The 17062-nt window shown below is 47.7% G+C and overlaps 1 protein-coding gene across 2 annotated transcripts in view; it reads left to right on the top strand.

The window, feature by feature from the left end:
- The window catches only part of ATAD2 (ATPase family AAA domain containing 2), a 558187-nt gene that overhangs the window by 36644 nt on the left and 504481 nt on the right, over window positions 1-17062 (top strand). For both annotated transcript variants that reach the window (XM_078686807.1, XM_078686808.1), the window contains exon 6: window positions 14980-15070. In XM_078686807.1, the coding sequence (XP_078542933.1) occupies window positions 14980-15070 (91 nt within the window). The remainder of the gene's footprint in view (window positions 1-14979; window positions 15071-17062) is intronic.

Below are 17062 nucleotides of genomic sequence, written 5' to 3' on the forward strand. Positions count from 1 at the left end.
ACCTAAGATATTATGGCTTATTAAAGCCATTTGAGGAAAAAAATGACTCCTAGGAAAAGACAGGCTTCCCTGGTGCACCATGAAAGTACTGGAATATAGCCTGAATAAGGGTCTGTGGCATTTTAGCCAATTCTATCCCAACAGTTTCAAAAAAGAAGTCTACTATCCCTTAAATCATTAACAGGAAATCTGTTGATTTGTTTTGCTTGCTAGAATTTGGGGTATCACACCCACCACTTACATAGATCTTTTTCCTCACATAATGGCTACGAGTTTAGCTGTGAACCATTTCTGGAAATGCTTTTCCTGCATTGGGGCCAGTGTAGCCTCACTTGGCATTGACTTTGGTGGGGGGGCGCTGTGTTTAAAAATAATTTTTAGTTTAAAAGCACTTCCGTGTAAATCAGGCAACAATAAAAATGTCAAGATAACCCTGGCGATTTAATGCTCCTACTAATGAGAGTTCGGAATTTTGTCTTGTGGTAGTTATGGTTCCTTGTAAAGTAGTGTGGTGGCTTAGCATGTCTGCTGCAAAGAATGTCTACTATGCAGATCACAACTGAATGTCAGTGAACTGCGAGTAGCCCTATGAAAAAATGAAATGTGCAGCAGAGAGTCTATGGAGAGATGAGGTTCACTTTTGGGGAGTGGTAGTGAGGGAATTCATGGTGAAGGAGGTTATGGGGGAGGAGAGCGACAAAAAAAACCCATCATAACTGCTGCCACTAGTGCTCGAGCCGGCCCTGGCTGGTAGTCTTAGGCCCACCCCATCTTCTCGCACCCCCTCGAAGTTCAGGTGTAGTTATACCCCGATCCAGATTATAAAGACTGTTGATTTAAATAACTCTTCTCATTAAGAATGATGACCTGTGCGTAGACATTCCCTTCACTTTTTTTTGTTAACTGCTTTAAAGTGAGATGTATACCCTTGTGGGAAATCCTATTGCTCTATAACTTGAATAAGCTGATTGCTGTTAAAATCGTGCTGGTACTCTTTGCATTCTGGAAAGAAATGATTGTTGGGTAATTAAGTGATTACAAGATCGGACACTGTGCAGTGATCTCCATCTGATACTTTCATACATGTTACCCTTTCATGTAGGACAGCTGCTTAAGGTTCTCATAATAAACAAGGTAAGTAACCAGAGCAGATTTCTTTTTTGCTTTTTTAATTTTTTTGATTGCTATGCTTTTTAGATGGTACATTCTGTAGTTTCTTGGAATTGCTGATGGCCTAGCTTGGAGCTAAGCTTTTTTATCAAAACCACAGTGCATTGTTACAAGTGTTCTTATTCTTTGGTGTTTGCCAAGGCGAACCCGGTCTTGGGTTGCTCGTGTTACAGTTCAGGGAGGACTGGACAGGTTTGCATTTGATTGGGTTCAAACTGAGGAGGCAGAGTGAGTGAACAATAATGTACTTTGATGTGGCCCGAACAATTCCCAGTGGCTGAGATTAATACAAGCATTCCATCCATCATCTTGTTGTTGCCATTGTAACAGTTGTCACCCAGAAAAGCTCAGTTCACAAGACATCGCAGCTCATTCTTGAAGCTTCCTCAGTGCTGCTGCACCATGCACCTTCCTTTGATGGACTCTAATCCGATTCATAGTTCACATTTGTTAGAACCTGAGATGCCAGGTCACCTAGGGTAGCCTGGCCTAGGGGTAAGACATGCAATTCTAGAGGCACAGTGCGAAGGTTGCCAACCACCCAAGAGTAAATCCACGCAATAGCACACAAAAACAACACTACACCAAGTATAGGAAAATACGTACTGCTTTATAAAAATAATATATTCTGTTCTCTTATACTTTAGAATTTACAGTTCAGTACTTTTCAATCAATCAGGTGAAATAACAATCCGCTAAAGTTTTGGGAGAGAAATCTACCACATAGTATAAGCAGATGTCATGGAATTAATAGCAATCTATTTAGCAGTGTTAACTGGCATTAAAAATCCACATCAACAGTATCTTTCATTGCATTTAAAAGTCATGTACACAGTAGCTCTATTTTCAGGACTATTATCTTATCTCAATGTTTAGCAATAATAATACATCTAGTCAGTTCAAGATTGACCAAATCTGACTTCAGTGAGGAATTCCAGTTTATCCCTTAGTTTAGTTATTAAACAGCAAGCTTTGCAATGAGCTTAAACCTTCATTTAACCATCAGGTTTCTTTATGTTGCTCCCCAGCCTGTATTAACCAGGAAGGAAAACGACCAGTGCCTTAATTACTTCACTGGAGATGTTAGCGCCGCTTCCCCCTTCAATTCTCCTCCTTACTTGTAAATGATATGGCCGGAATCGTCTTGCGCCAGGCTTAGAAGGGGACAGCAGACAAAGGGGGTCGGGGAACCAAGGTAGGCGAGGCCCTCACGCCTCCGAAGGCTCGTCTCTATTCACTTCTCCTCCCTCGAGCCAGCTCCTCAGCGTGGCGCTCGAGTGGAGGAAAACCAGGGCTGATGACACTTTGCTCCCCCGGCCCCTACCGGGCCTCTAACCACTCTCTCCCTGCTCGGGCCAGCTCCTCAGTGTGGCGCTCGAGCGGGAGGGAAAGGGCGGATCTCTCGGCGAGCTGGGAAAGCCGGCGCGCCTCCTCAGTGTTGTCCGGCGGGGGCTGCTACTCCCGCTGACATGCGCGGAAGGCGCTCACGCTGGTGTCTCCTCTCGCTGCGCCCGCTCACAGAAAGGACGCTCTACTCACGGGCCTGCTCTCTCCTTGCGCCCCTCCTTCCGGGGATCAGCATCAGACGGGGCATGCGCGAAGGCGCCTTCACTTTCCTCAGAGCTAGGTCGCTACCGGCAACGCATCCAAAGCGCGGTAGGCTCCCCCGGGGTCCCGCTCACGAAGGGAAGCCTCGCAAGGCTTCTCAGGCTCAGTGGATCCTGTGGGGGCGCTGCCACGGAGCGCGAACAGTGCCCCAGGGGTCCCGCTCTCAGTTGAAGACAGTGAACAAGTTCCTCAGCCCACACTTTCTACCTAACAGATGGGGAGGCTTGCCACACGTCACAGGACCAGTTTGGGGTAAGGAAATCTGGAAATTGTCCAATGGAAGTACTTCCTTTCCACACTATAGTGAGGAGGGGGATAAAAACGGGGAGGCTCCTTCAGAATGAATCCACAGAGCTCTTCCTCAGCACTAATCCCCTATCCCTCCTTACTGGGCAGACTAGGGGCACAGGGGAACTCTTAGTTCAGCTCCCAAGGCAGGGTTCTTCTCAGCTCCCAAGACTACTAGAATTAACCCCTTCACCTATCTGTCCAGGATCAGCAGGATGAGCTAACTTGGCTAGGACAACAGGACATAGGAGGTGGGAAAGCCTTGACAGAGGGCTACTCTTGTAGAGGAAACCACCCTTCAGAATCCTACCCCTACTAGACCTCAGCCTTCACTCTAGCTGCTCCTCACTGACAGACAAAATGACTGTCCAGCATTCCGCCTTATATAGGCTGCCCCCTCAGTGGTCCAGAATGGACCAGAAGGTTCTGGAACGCCCTATACTAGTCTATGGACAAGTTCTAGGCTTGGCAGTTAGGGCAGTTGGTAGCCACCATTTTGTGGTTCCAACTTTCCCTGTCAGAACAGGCCTCTGAGCCTGAGGTGAAAGATTTTGAGGGGAAAAAGAACACCTATCCCCTTGACCAATACCTATAAAAAGTAGTAGACACAAAAATTATTAAGGGTATGAGGGGCAAAAAGGGGACAAAATAAATAATAATGAGGAGGGACTACGCAAAAAATCCAGACAGGTCTAACAACATTCATATGCCTGAAAACCGAAAAAGGCTCTCAGTACAAACATGAACATTACTACTGTGATCCACCATCCCTCATGACACCAGTTCAAAAGCAGTGCCCTCTGTAAGCATTTAAATTGGCCCAAAAGCAAGACGTAAAAAAAAAAAAAAAATTTACGCTGGACCCTGCCCCTTTCAAGACTATATTTCATCATGTTTAAAATGCTCAATTTGAAAAGACTATTGCCAGTAGTGATCTTGTATGGGACCTAGAAATAAAGTAGAAGGGTAATAAAAGATGTCTTTCAATATATAGTTCTTGGTGACAGACACGTAGAACGAAGTTAAAGAATTTCTGTTTCAGGTCATGAGTAACCCCTTAGTGAAAAATGTTAACACTGAATTATCATTCTGTCCTCCAGGAGAGGAGAAGCTGTTTCAACTCTTAAGGTACTTGCACTTTACTTGCATTTCTTTCAGATACCTCCCAACTGAACAGTAACTGCAATCATTCATGCCAAAGATGAAGTTTCATCTCGCACTAGAGTTTACATACTTAAGCTAGCTTTTTTCCCTAGAATATTGGAAGCACAAATATTGTGGCATGAAAGTGTCAAGAATACACAGGACAAAAAGATTGTGAAGGAAAGTTTCTGTAGGTAGGCAAAGTGTTACTATTTATAACTCCACTTATATGCACCTTAAACATATGAGTGTGTGTATATCTATCTTCAAGGTACATAATGTGGAGTTAAGAATAGTACATCTATACTTTTCTATTTGCACTTACCTTCTCAATATTTTTGTCCAATGTACATTTTTTGGGGACACACTATTCTTTCCACTGTCTGTTATGATAAAACTAGCACTTTTATGATATCTGAAAATAGTATCTTCTTGGCAATGTGCTGAATGAAATCTCCAAACACGCTGGGGACTATTCCAGTTTGTGTTCAGGCTAACCAAAGCTGATTAATATAAAGCATACTATTGTATATATTCATCTGAGCGCAGGTCTCTTTAATTCTCCAGTATTGGGGTGTCTTTCATAGATTCACATGCCTGAATCATACCCAGTCGTCGGAGTGGGAGTCCCACGGTACATAAAAAAGCAATAAATATGCCCATAATAACCAAAAAACCTTGGTAACATGAAACCAGGAAGTAAAGTAACCCAAAGCTACCAAGAAAAAAGTTCCACATCTATGACTATCATAGTCATTATATATAGTCCAAACTGCAGCCAATCAGGTGACAGCACCCACCAGAATGTTCTCCTCAGATGCTCAGGCTCTCAGATTTTCTACTGCACATCGTGTGAAGGGAGTCTCCCTGAGCTCTGCTCAATTCTTCAAGAATTTTCTACTTAGGATGTCTTCTTCTAAGAAATCCTAATTCAGGCCTTGTGAATCTTGTGGTAAGCTCTGCTTTTCTCTGAAGGTCCCCACAAGAAATGCATCTATTGCCTATACCCGGATCATCAGGTGAGAGACTGCAAGATATGCAGGACATTACCTCAGAAAACCCTCTGAGACAGCGAGGGCCGTCTACTACTGTGGCAAAAGAAGCTTAAAGATCAGGACAATCCAGTTTCTGAGGTGAGAAGTATTGCCCCTGGGTCATCTGTGTCCTCTAGGAAGAGGGCTGCTGAAGAGGTTTTGTCTTCTCCTGTGGCCAAGGTGTTGAGGAAACAACAACCCTCTAAGGGTTCTGAAGGGTCTACCACTTCAAAAAAGGCTACTCCACCTGCCAAGGGCAAACCTTTGCCTTCCACGCCCCCGAGAAAGCCAGTGAAATTTTTGCCTCCTAAGCTAACTTCTGAGAAGATTCCCCCTCAGAAGAAGACCCCGTCGCCGACTACCCCTTCGTCGACTAAGATTTCTGTCGACGCAACATCTAAATCGACGGTGACCTTCTCCTCACCTAAGCCTCAAATGATTGATGTTGGCTCTATCCCCGTCGACGCTGGTCTCCGTCTCTGTGAGACCCATCTCATCGACGAGAGACTGTACCCATCGTCTGCGTTCCGTCGACGGCCAAGGCTAGAAAAATCTTGTCTACGACTGCCTCTTGCACCTGTGGCTTCACCTCCTGATAATATCCCTACAGCTCAGATGCCTATAGCTTTATTGAATAATCTTCAACATATGCTAGATGATTATTACCGCCGGTTCCTGCCATCTGAATCGGCGGAGTCCGTGCCACCTACACCGGTTGCTCAAGCTTCCACTTCAGAATTCCAGTCTTCTAACCACCTTCGCAAGTGGCTTCACCCGAAGCGCATTCATCAGATGATGATGATGATGATGATGATGATGACGACGAAAGATCTCTTCTGTCGGAGTGGGATGAGTACCAAATCCAAACCCCTTCTCCTTCCCCTCCGGCTCCTGCTGATTCTCATCCAGTGGACATTGGAGGCTGCCATCTCCTCATGGAAAGAGCAACTCAAAGATTCCTCATTCCTATGGTGACGAAGAAGGAAGATTGCTTCCTGTATGATTTTAAAGATCAGCGAAGGAGAAAAGTACGGGCGTTCCCCATTATAGATTTTATATGGAAGGAGGGATTGAAAGTGATGTCCACTCCTGCGTCTATTCCTCCAGTCTTGCCCCGGATGGACAAGAAATGTAAAGCGCCCCATAATTCTCCAGCATGACACCCAAAGGCTGCTCAAAGACGGGCTAGGAATCCATCTTCTCCGATCACAACCCCACCTGACTGGGACGGCAGGTGGTTGGACTCAATTGGGAAAAGGGTCTCCACCATGGCAGCAACAACAGTCCATGCAGCCAATTCATTAGCCAGTCTGGGTCGGTATGACCGACAAGTGTGGTCAGACATTTCACCATATATCGATATGTTACCAGAGCCGTCAAAGGCTGATGCTATGAAGATATTACAAGAGGGGGAATGTGAGAAGTTAGCCTGGCATATGATGTCAATTATTGATGGTGGTTGTAAAGTCAACCTTCTAGAAAGCTGTCCTAGTGGTAGCAGCAGTCATCAGGCTAAGACTTCAGAGAGAGTTATTTCACCCATTATAATCCCTTGAGTACCAAATGAAAGGACACCACACAAGGTATTTATCAAATATATATATATGTATTTATTCTAAACACAACCCCTCTGCACTCTTTGAGGTTAGAGGTAAAAGTACAATACAAGCTACTCAATTAATATACGATATGTTGCACAGTATACGTTATGCTCTAGGGGCCTCACAAACCATATACTAAAATAGTGGTATAAGAACCACGCGATAATTAGAAAGCAGGCCTGGGGCCTGTGGAATCGCTTGGGCTACTCTAAAGAACCAAAGGTTAGGAAGGAGGGGGCCCACGGGAGCTGCGTGCAGTGTCTAAACACAGCCGCTGGTTACCATTGACTTTCTATGGGAAACGAAGAAGTTACAAATTTACAATTTAAGGACACTTCCGGATGGACTACGATGGAAACCTTTTAAACTAGGTCACTTCGTCAAGACCCACGGGAGCACCGGGGTACTCGTGTTACCTCACCCAGGGAAGCCGGGTGCATAGGTGTCTTTTCGTGTCTGGTTTCGTCGCCGTTTTCAATGGAGAGCTGCAAAGAAGTGCTGCAAGCGATCAGAGGAAAAGTGTTGTGGATCCAAGGGTGGATCGAAGATCTGTAGAACCTGAAAGCAGAAGGGACAGAGTCTGAATCACTTGCCAGTGACCAGGGTGCCGATAGGAAGATGCCACCCGATGTCTGGTGATTTTCAGGTGAAGATGTGAAGTTTGTCTCTTCAGCCATGAGGACCAGGAGGCGCCAACGACGACCAGGAGCTGGATTCGAGCTGTCCCATGAAGGATCTAGTAGACTGTGGTGTCGGTATCCGAAAAGACCCAACAAGCCTTGGCAAACGCAATCCACGCAGGATGTCGAGATTGGCTTTGGTGCAGACCAGCAAGGTCTGAGGAACTTCTCCTTTGTAGGGAAGTTGGAGCAAGCCTGGAGCAACCAGGAAAGCAAGTTAGATTCAAAAGAAAGTCTTCGGGGGGGGGGCTCACTAGCCCACGGACTAGGAACCGTGAAGACGCTTCGAGCTGAAATGCAAAAGCGGGGCCCACGGATCACTCGTGGAGTGGGGGCCTCTGAGCTTCGGTGCAAATAATGCTTGGGTCTGGGGCTTCAAGCACCCCAATGCACGACTTAGTTACCTCGTGAAGTGAGTGCAGCTTGCAAAATGCAGGATGTCCAGGAGTTCCTGTCCCACGTCTCTCGTGTCTGCCACGTGTCTCAGCTTTGCTGTGAGCGAAGGTCGGGGTCCGAGATGTCGGGAAGTCAGTGTCCTGTGTCGCAGATTCTTCGGGATCCGGCGGGAGCCTCGAAAATACAGACCGGCAAAGTTGCTGTTGGTTCCTGTTTGAACAGGGTGTCACTCCTTGACCACAAGGGAGGTGTCTTCCGTCTTCCAGTCGAAATGGAATGTCGAAGGTCCAGGATTTATGTTTCAAAGTTTTGTCCAGGGTAATCTAAAGTCCTAGTGACTGGGCTCCTATACTTATACTGAGTTCAGGGGCTGGATTACCCTTAAGGTACCTCCTATGGGTGGACCTGGGAAGGGGTTGGTTACACCCCTTTCCCTTTGTCCAGTTTCGCGCCAGAGCTGGGCAGAGTGCCCCAGCAACCGGTTTGAACTGGGAAATACATGGAGCACCTTGTGCGCCCCAGGCAGTGTCTGGAAAGCATTCACTGAATGCAGCCCTCCTTGCCCCAATACACAAGTTTCAAGTTTCGTCCAGCACCAGGAGGTCAGACTCAAGTCTGTGAAAGCATCCATTTTGTGATGCTGAGGCTCTGTTTAACAGGCTCGGTTTAACTTTAACCGGGCAAACCATTAACTACGTGTCTTCTCCCTCTAGAAGGGTGGAATGCTACCCCCGCCGCCAGAATTGGCGGGGGGGTAGTATTCCACAGTGTTAACCGAGGATTATAATGCTCTTAAGAGTATATGGTTTGGCTATATCATAGAGTAGATGGTTCCGAAAGCTGCAGAGGGGCTCAGCTCATGCTAGGACACCCTCTCACATAAAACCAAGCACTCTGCCTCCAGGATTGTTAAGGCCTGCCATAGGAGTGACTTATAGGTGTATAGGTATGCTATATCTAAGTAAGGGGTGTTTACACCACCTTACCCAGGCTGGGTGAACAGACCTGTGGTGTCAGTTTGGAAGGCAAACCAGGGGTTGCACAATACATGCTGCAGCCCCTGGTAGGCCTAGGGTGCACCTTTGGCCTGGGTACCTATGGTACACTATACAGGGGCTCACAAGGGGGACACAGTAACCAATCTGGTATGTCCCTAAAGTACATGGAGTCCATTTTATAGAGAAAGCAGGTAGACTTGGGCCCTGAATAGCAGGGTCCCAGGCCAACTAAGTCGAAAACCAGCAAAAAGTGGGGGTAACCATATTGTCAGATATCCACCTTCCTACAGGGAACGAATCTCTTCAGAGATTATTGATTTGGCAGTAGATGTCGAATCCACAGGTTTCAGACAGCTAGCGGGTGCTGCTGTTCTACGTAGGCAAGGCTGGTTGAAGGCTACATCTTTTCGCCAGGAGGTACAGGCAAAAGTACTCGACATACCGTTCGATGGAGAGGCTTTGTTCGGCCAGCAAGTAGAAGAAGCCCTGCAAACCATCAAGAAAGACACAAACGGCCAGGTCTCTTGGTACCTTGAAATTTCGTAAACTGCCCTTTCGGGGTGCGAAAGGACGTTGATCATTCTCTAATCTAGGGAACTACAGTCAATAAACTTCCTACAAATGGTATCAAGGAAATCCGTGATACCAGTCACAAAGATATCAATCGTATGGTCAACTCAACACTTCCTATTCTCAAAATAAAACGAAGAATTCCTACTGCGGAAAAGATTCAAATAAGAAGCAATGAGAATCGCCACCTGCCACTGCTTCTGCCACAACCCCATGTAAAGGTTGGAGAAAGAATCTCAAAATTTTACTCCATGGTCCTCAATGACATCAGACAAATGGGTCCTAGACATTGTATTCAAAGGGCATGCTCTAGAATTTGAAAAGTTTCCTCCAAATTTCCCTCCAAGAGGCCCACCTCCAGCTCATCTCAAAGAGCTGTTTTCCCAGATAAATTTGATGATACAAAAAGGATCAATAGAAAAAGTCCCTCAATTGCAGAGAGGAGCAGGACTTTATTCAAGGTTTTTCCTAATTAAGAAAAAATCAGAGAATGGCGTCCCGTTCTGGATTTTCGATCCCTCAACAAATACCTAAAGAAATTGTCATTTCGGATGTTAATGCTTCAAGAAATTCTTCAAATGTTGTCGGCAGGGGATCACATGGCCACCCTCTACCTTCAAGATGCATACTTCCATGTTCCCATTCTCCCCAGGCACAGGAAGTTCTTGCGTTTCAGAGTGGCTGGCAGGCACTTCCAATTCAAAGTCCTTCCCTTTGGAGTACGATTGGCAACCAGGGTATTTACAAAGGTCCTAGCTCCAGTAGCAGCGCACCTTCATCTGGAAGGGATTCAAATATTTCCTTACTTGGACGACTGCCTTATCAAGGCGAGTTCTTTCTCAGACACAAACGCCCATGTCCAAAGATGTCTGTCTCTATCTCAGTCGCTGGGTCTCTCTATCAACCATGACAAATCTCATCTTGTTCCTTCGCAAAGGCAAACGTTCTTAGGGGCACTTTTGGACACACAATTGATTCAAGCCTTTGTATCAAAAGAAAGACTGCAAAGGATCCGCAAGCTGGCTCACAAGTTAAGATGAAGAAGATCAGTGTCAGCCCGACAGTTCAAGTCCTTTCTGGGAATGGTCTCGTCTTGCATCCCCTTGATACCAAACTGCCGCCTCAGGATGAGGCCCCTACAAGAAGAGCTCAACCAGCAATGGTCACAGGTCTCAGGATCATTCGAGGTCTTATTCAGGTCACTCCTCGAATGCGAGAGGCCGTCCTCTAGTGGACTCAAAAAAGAAATGTAGAAAGGGGATGTGCATTCCTTCAAGAAGCGCCAAATTTTACAATCACCACAGACGTGTCCCTCAAGGGTTGGGGAGCACATCTTCAAGGTCTAATGGTCAGCGGAAAATGGAGCCCTCAACAACGGAAGTGGCATAGCAATCTACTAGAACTACGAGCCATCTTAGCCCTGAAATCATTTTGGACAGTGGTTCTAGGAGCCACAGTACTGATTCGGACAGACAATACTACAAGTATGCATTACTTGAACAAACTGGGAGGAACAAGATCGGCTCTTGTTTTTCAAGATGTCCAAGAAATCTGGGATTGGGCGATACGGCACAAGATCAATCTCTCGGCAGTTCACAGGCCGGGAGTTTCCAATGTTCTGGCTGATTCTCTCAGCCGGTCCACGGTATACACTCACGAATGGGAACTGCATCAGCTGACGGTGGGTCGAGTCTTCCAAAAGTGGGGTCATACCGATCTGGACCTCTTTGCGACCAAGCAGAACTGCAAATGCCTATTCTTTGCAAGCTGGCTTCCCCACAAGGATTCTCAGGGGAATGCGTTTTCGATTAACTGGTCTCAAATATATGCTTGCGCTTTTCCTCTGTACCCTTGGTTCCCAGAGTTCTGCGGAAGATGAAGAGAGAACCTTATCGTCTAATTCTCATCGCTCCCAGATGGCCCCGCCAATTCTGGTTCACCGAACTTCTCATCCTATCAGAGCGATCCAATTCAGTTTCGACCAGTACCGAACCTCCTGTCCATTCAGGACAGTCAGATTTGCCATCCTGACCCTGGATCTCTCAAATTAGCTGCCTGGCGCCTGAGCCCCTTGAATTTGCTCATCTAAATATCCTTGCGGATTGCAAGGAAGTTCTGGCTAACGCTCTAGCGCCTGCCACAATATAGACATACAGACTTAAATGGAAAAGATTCTGCATGTGGTGTCAATCTGCAGAGGTTCATCCGATTCACGCAACACCTGGGCAGATATTACCTTTTTTCTTACACTTAGCAAGATCAGGCCTTTCTCATTCAACTTTAAAGGTTTTTCTGGCGGCCATTTCAAGGTTCCGACAGGATGGTTCCGATGCTTTCTACTCATCGAGGATAATACAACAATTTTTTAAAGGGGTATTTAGAATGTTTCCTCCTGTAAGTCGTCGTCCTCCATCCTGGCATATTAATGTGGTATTAGCACAACTAGAAGAGTCAACGACATTCAAGCTTTCACCGTAAATTCACCTTTCTTGCAATTCACTTCCAATTCTGTGGTGCTACTCACAAATCCCAAATTTATGCCAAAGGTGCCTCTGGATTTTCACCTGAACCAGTCCTCTTAACATTTTTTCCTAACCCGCAATCCCCTGTGGAAAGGGCGTTGCATACCCTTGACATCAGAAGATGTCTTGAGTTCTATTTGCAAATGACCTCTACCATTCGTAAATCTGATACATTGTTTGTTGCCTACGGAAGAATACAGCAAGGGCAGGCGGTGTCTAAAGAGATCATAGCTCGATGGATTTCTGCCGATATTGACTTTTGGCATCAACAAGCTGGAAGACCTTTGCAGACAACTCCAAGAGTGCACTCCACGAGGGCAGTATCTTCCTCGACTGCTCTTTTAGCTGATGTTCCTCTCCAGCAAATCTGCAGAGCAGCAACTTGGTCCAGCAGACACTTTTATCAAGCATTACTGTTTGGAGCCTGCCAGCAATGCTGATACGAAAAACCAGTATTGCCTACGATTTAGGAAAGGGCCTGAACGTGACCACAAAACTTACTCAAACAATCAGTAAGTCTTTGGACAACTTTTTTAATCCGGAATAAATCAATTATTTTTAATTCTCAATTTTTTATCAAAACATCATTATACGATATTCACATATTTATAAACAAAAATATTTACACTCCACATTTATTCCTCACAACACTTCTCACATTTGGTACCACTTTCAACCATGCATACACATCCTATCACACATGAAACAAATACTATTCGCATCAATTTACACAATACATATTAACAAAAATTAGTTCAATAGAAAACAACACAGGAAATCAAATCAAACATTAGGTAATCAATTATGTTTTCAAGAAAAAAATCCTAGTGTTGTACAGAAGGTCTACGTGTTTCGAAAACCCTTTTCTTCAAGGGAATTCTCTTCAGGACCACGTAGCTCGAGGTACTTGTTTTCTTTAACCTCAAGGATTATAGATCCACTTATACCGCTTGCGTCAACTGGAGTGTGAAAATTTATCTAGCTTGTGTGGATGGCGTATATTGGAGTTCCGCCGAAAAAAAACGTTAGACCGGGGGATTAAGTCCGGGTTATGGGTGCCTCTCTGTAGGGATGCAACAGAAAGCTTCGTAAGTGATTCGAGCCTAACACTCGACCGGAGAGTGGCTTGAAAGAGAAAATCCAAACATTCGTTCCTTCTCACCCGTTCTTTTTCTGTCTTTTTCCGTACGCAGCAGTCATCACGAGCTGACCGCGTATCTCCACCACCCCCGTTAGTGGAGGGGGCCCACAGGAGCCGCTCTCCTGTCGAGTGTTAGGCTCGAATCACTTACGAAGCTTTCTGTTGCATCCCTACAGAGAGGCACCCATAACCCGGACTTTATCCCCCGGTCTAACGTTTTTTTTCGGCGGAACTCCAATATACGCCATCCACACAAGCTAAATAAATTTTCACACTCCAGTTGACGCAAGCGGTATAAGTGGATCTATAATCCTTGAGGTTAAAGAAAACAAGCACCTCGAGCTACGTGGTCCTGAAGAGAATTCCCTTGAAGAAAAGGGTTTTCGAAACGCGTAGACCTTCTGTACAACACTAGGATTTTTTTCTTGAAAACATAATTGATTACCTAATGTTTGATTTGATTTCCTGTGTTGTTTTCTATTGAACTAATTTTTGTTAATATGTATTGTGTAAATTGATGCTAATAGTATTTGTTTCATGTGTGATAGGATGTGTATGCATGGTTGAAAGTGGTACCAAATGTGAGAAGTGTTGTGAGGAATAAATGTGGAGTGTAAATATTTTTGTTTATAAATATGTGAATATTGTATAATGTTTTGATAAAAAATTGAGAATTAAAAATAATTGATTTATTCCGGATTAAAAAAGTTGTCCAAAGACTTATGATTGTTTGAGTAAGTTTTGTGGTCCCGTTCAGGCCCTTTCCTAAATCGTAGGCAATACTGGTGCTTGTTTTTGGTTTTTGGTTTATAGTGAGGCTTGTCCTTATTGCCCGTGAGCCCAGACCTAGTTTTGGTTATGGTAGCAATGCTGATACGTCAGTAGGACAGGTGGTTCTCCGCAATCTTTTCAAATAAGGTGTGCTTCTGTTTCCCTCCTCCTCTGTACTGCTTCTCAGATGCTTATTAGCATTCCTAATATTGAGTACATTCTCATGTGGTTGTAAGTTTTCATGTATTCATGCATATTAGCAGTTTTACTATGTGATTGCATATGCTTTCTATGTGCAGATTTATGTTACATATAGCGTCTTCCAAGCATTATTTGGGTACTGCTATTTACTCTGATTCAGGCATGTGAATCTATGAAAGACACCCTTAATACTGGATAAGAACAATAGTTACCTGTAATCTGGGGTTCTCCAGTATTGGTGTCTTTCATAGATTCACATGCAACCCGCCCACCTTACCTCAGAGGCTGGTTTATGCTCTTATCTCTTGGTTACACTCTTGTGTGAGAAAATCTGAGAGCCTGAGCCTCTGAGGAGAACATTCTGGTGGGTGCTGTCGCCTGATTGGCTGCAGTTTGGACTATGTATAAGATGTGGAACTTTTTCTTGGTAGCTTTGGGCTACTTTACTTCCTGGTTTCATGTTACCAAGGTTTTTTGGTTATTATGGGCCTATTTATTGCTTTTTTTATGTACCGTGGGACTCCCACTCCGACTGGGAATGATTCAGCCATGGAAATCTATGAAAGACACCAATACTGGAGAACCACAGATTACAGGTAAGTAACTATTGTTCATCCCTCTTTTATAAAACGGATATCCACTTAATCTTTCCCTGTTCCATGTTCTATATTTTGTTATTGGTTTAGGCGTTTATACCACCCAAGACCACACTAGAGCACATTCTTGAACAGGAAGTACTCTTCGGTACTGTAGAAGATTTTCATTATTCTGTAGCCATCCCAACAGATGAGAGAAAATGTAATTTAAAAGCAAAAACTAGAAGCTTTCTAATTTTTTTAAATTTTCTATTAATTAGGAAAATCTTGACATGTACTCCCGTGTAAAACGAAGAAGGAAATGTGCAACAGTTGATGAAGAAACTACTGACAATCAGGATGAAAGTGGAGGTGAGCTAGTGTCTCGCTCTCTCGTGCTTTGCTCTCTGTAGCCCTCTCCCCCCCCTCTGTAGCCCTCTCCCCCCCCCTGTAGCCCTCTCCCCCCCCCTGTAGCCCTCTCCCCCCCCCTGTAGCCCTCTCCCCCCCCCTGTAGCCCTCTCCCCCCCCCTGTAGCCCTCTCTCCCCCCTGTAGCCCTCTCCCCCCTGTAGCCCTCTCCCCCCTGTAGCCCTCTCCCCCCCTGTAGCCCTCTCCCCCCTGTAGCCCTCTCCCCCCTCTGTAGCCCTCTCCCCCCCCCCTGTAGCCATCTCCCCCCCTGTAGCCCTCTCCCCCCCTGTAGCCCTCTCCCCCCCTGTAGCCCTCTCCCCCCCTGTAGCCCTCTCCCCCCCTGTAGCCCTCTCCCCCCCTGTAGCCCTCTCCCCCCCTGTAGCCCTCTCCCCCCCTGTAGCCCTCTCCCCCCCTGTAGCCCTCTCCCCCCCTGTAGCCCTCCCCCCCCCTGTAGCCCTCTCCCCCCCTGTAGCCCTCCCCCCCCCCTGTAGCCCTCCCCCCCCCTGTAGCCCTCCCCCCCTGTAGCCCTCCCCCCCCTGTAGCCCTCCCCCCCCTGTAGCCCTCCCCCCCCTGTAGCCCTCCCCCAGGCCCCTGTAGCCCTCCCCCCCCTGTAGCCCTCTCCCCCCCCTGTAGCCCTCTCCCCCCTCCTGTAGCCCTCTCCCCCCCCTGTAGCCCTCTCCCCCCCTGTAGCCCTCTCCCCCCCCTGTAGCCCTCTCCCCCCTCTGTAGCCCTCTCCCCCCTCTGTAGCCCTCTCCCCCCTCTGTAGCCCTCTCCCCCCTCTGTAGCCCTCTCCCCCCTCTGTAGCCCTCTCCCCCCTCTGTAGCCCTCTCCCCCCTCTGTAGCCCTCTCCCCCCTCTGTAGCCCTCTCCCCCTCTGTAGCCCTCTCCCCCCTCTGTAGCCCTCTTCCCCCCTCTGTAGCCCTCTCCCCCTCTGTAGCCCTCTCCCCCTCTGTAGCCCTCTCCCCCTCTGTAGCCCTCTCCCCCCTCTGTAGCCCTCTCCCCCCTCTGTAGCCCTCTCCCCCCTCTGTAGCCCTCTCCCCCCTCTGTAGCCCTCTCCCCCCTCTGTAGCCCTCTCCCCCCTCTGTAGCCCTCTCCCCCCTCTGTAGCCCTCTCCCCCCTCTGTAGTCCCTCTCCCCCCCTCTGTAGCCCTCTCCCCCCTCTGTAGCCCTCTCCCCCCTCTGTAGCCCTCTCCCCCCTCTGTAGCCCTCTCCCCCCTCTGTAGCCCTCTCCCCCCCTCTGTAGCCCTCTCCCCCCCTCTGTAGCCCTCTCCCCCCCTCTGTAGCCCTCTCCCCCCTCTGTAGCCCCTCTCCCCCCCTCTGTAGTCCTCTCCCCCCTCTGTAGCCCTCTCCCCCCTCTGTAGTCCTCTCCCCCCTCTGTAGCCCTCTCCCCCCTCTGTAGCCCTCTCCCCCCTCTGTAGCCCTCTCCCCCCTCTGTAGCCCTCTCCCCCCTCTGTAGCCCTCTCCCCCCTCTGTAGCCCTCTCCCCCCTCTGTAGCCCTCTCCCCCCCTCTGTAGCCCTCTCCCCCCCTCTGTAGCCCTCTCCCCCCTCTGTAGCCCTCTCCCCCCCTCTGTAGCCCTCTCCCCCCCTCTGTAGCCCTCTCCCCCCCTCTGTAGCCCTCTCCCCCCCTCTGTAGCCCTCTCCCCCCTCTGTAGCCCTCTCCCCCCCTCTGTAGCCCTCTCCCCCCCTCTGTAGCCCTCTCCCCCCCTCTGTAGCCCTCTCCCCCCCTCTGTAGCCCTCTCCCCCCCTCTGTAGCCCTCTCCCCCCCTCTGTAGCCCTCTCCCCCCTCTGTAGCCCTCTCCCCCCCTCTGTAGCCCTCTCCCCCCCTCTGTAGCCCTCTCCCCCCCTCTGTAGCCCTCTCCCCCCCTCTGTAGCCCTCTCCCCCCCTCTGTAGCCCTCTCCCCCCCTCTGTAGCCCTCTCCCCCCCTCTGTAGCCCTCTCCCCCCTCTGTGTATCTCTCTCC

Source organism: Lissotriton helveticus, chromosome 4_1 (assembly GCF_964261635.1).
Source record: "Lissotriton helveticus chromosome 4_1, aLisHel1.1, whole genome shotgun sequence".
NCBI classification, from domain to species: domain Eukaryota; kingdom Metazoa; phylum Chordata; class Amphibia; order Caudata; family Salamandridae; genus Lissotriton; species Lissotriton helveticus.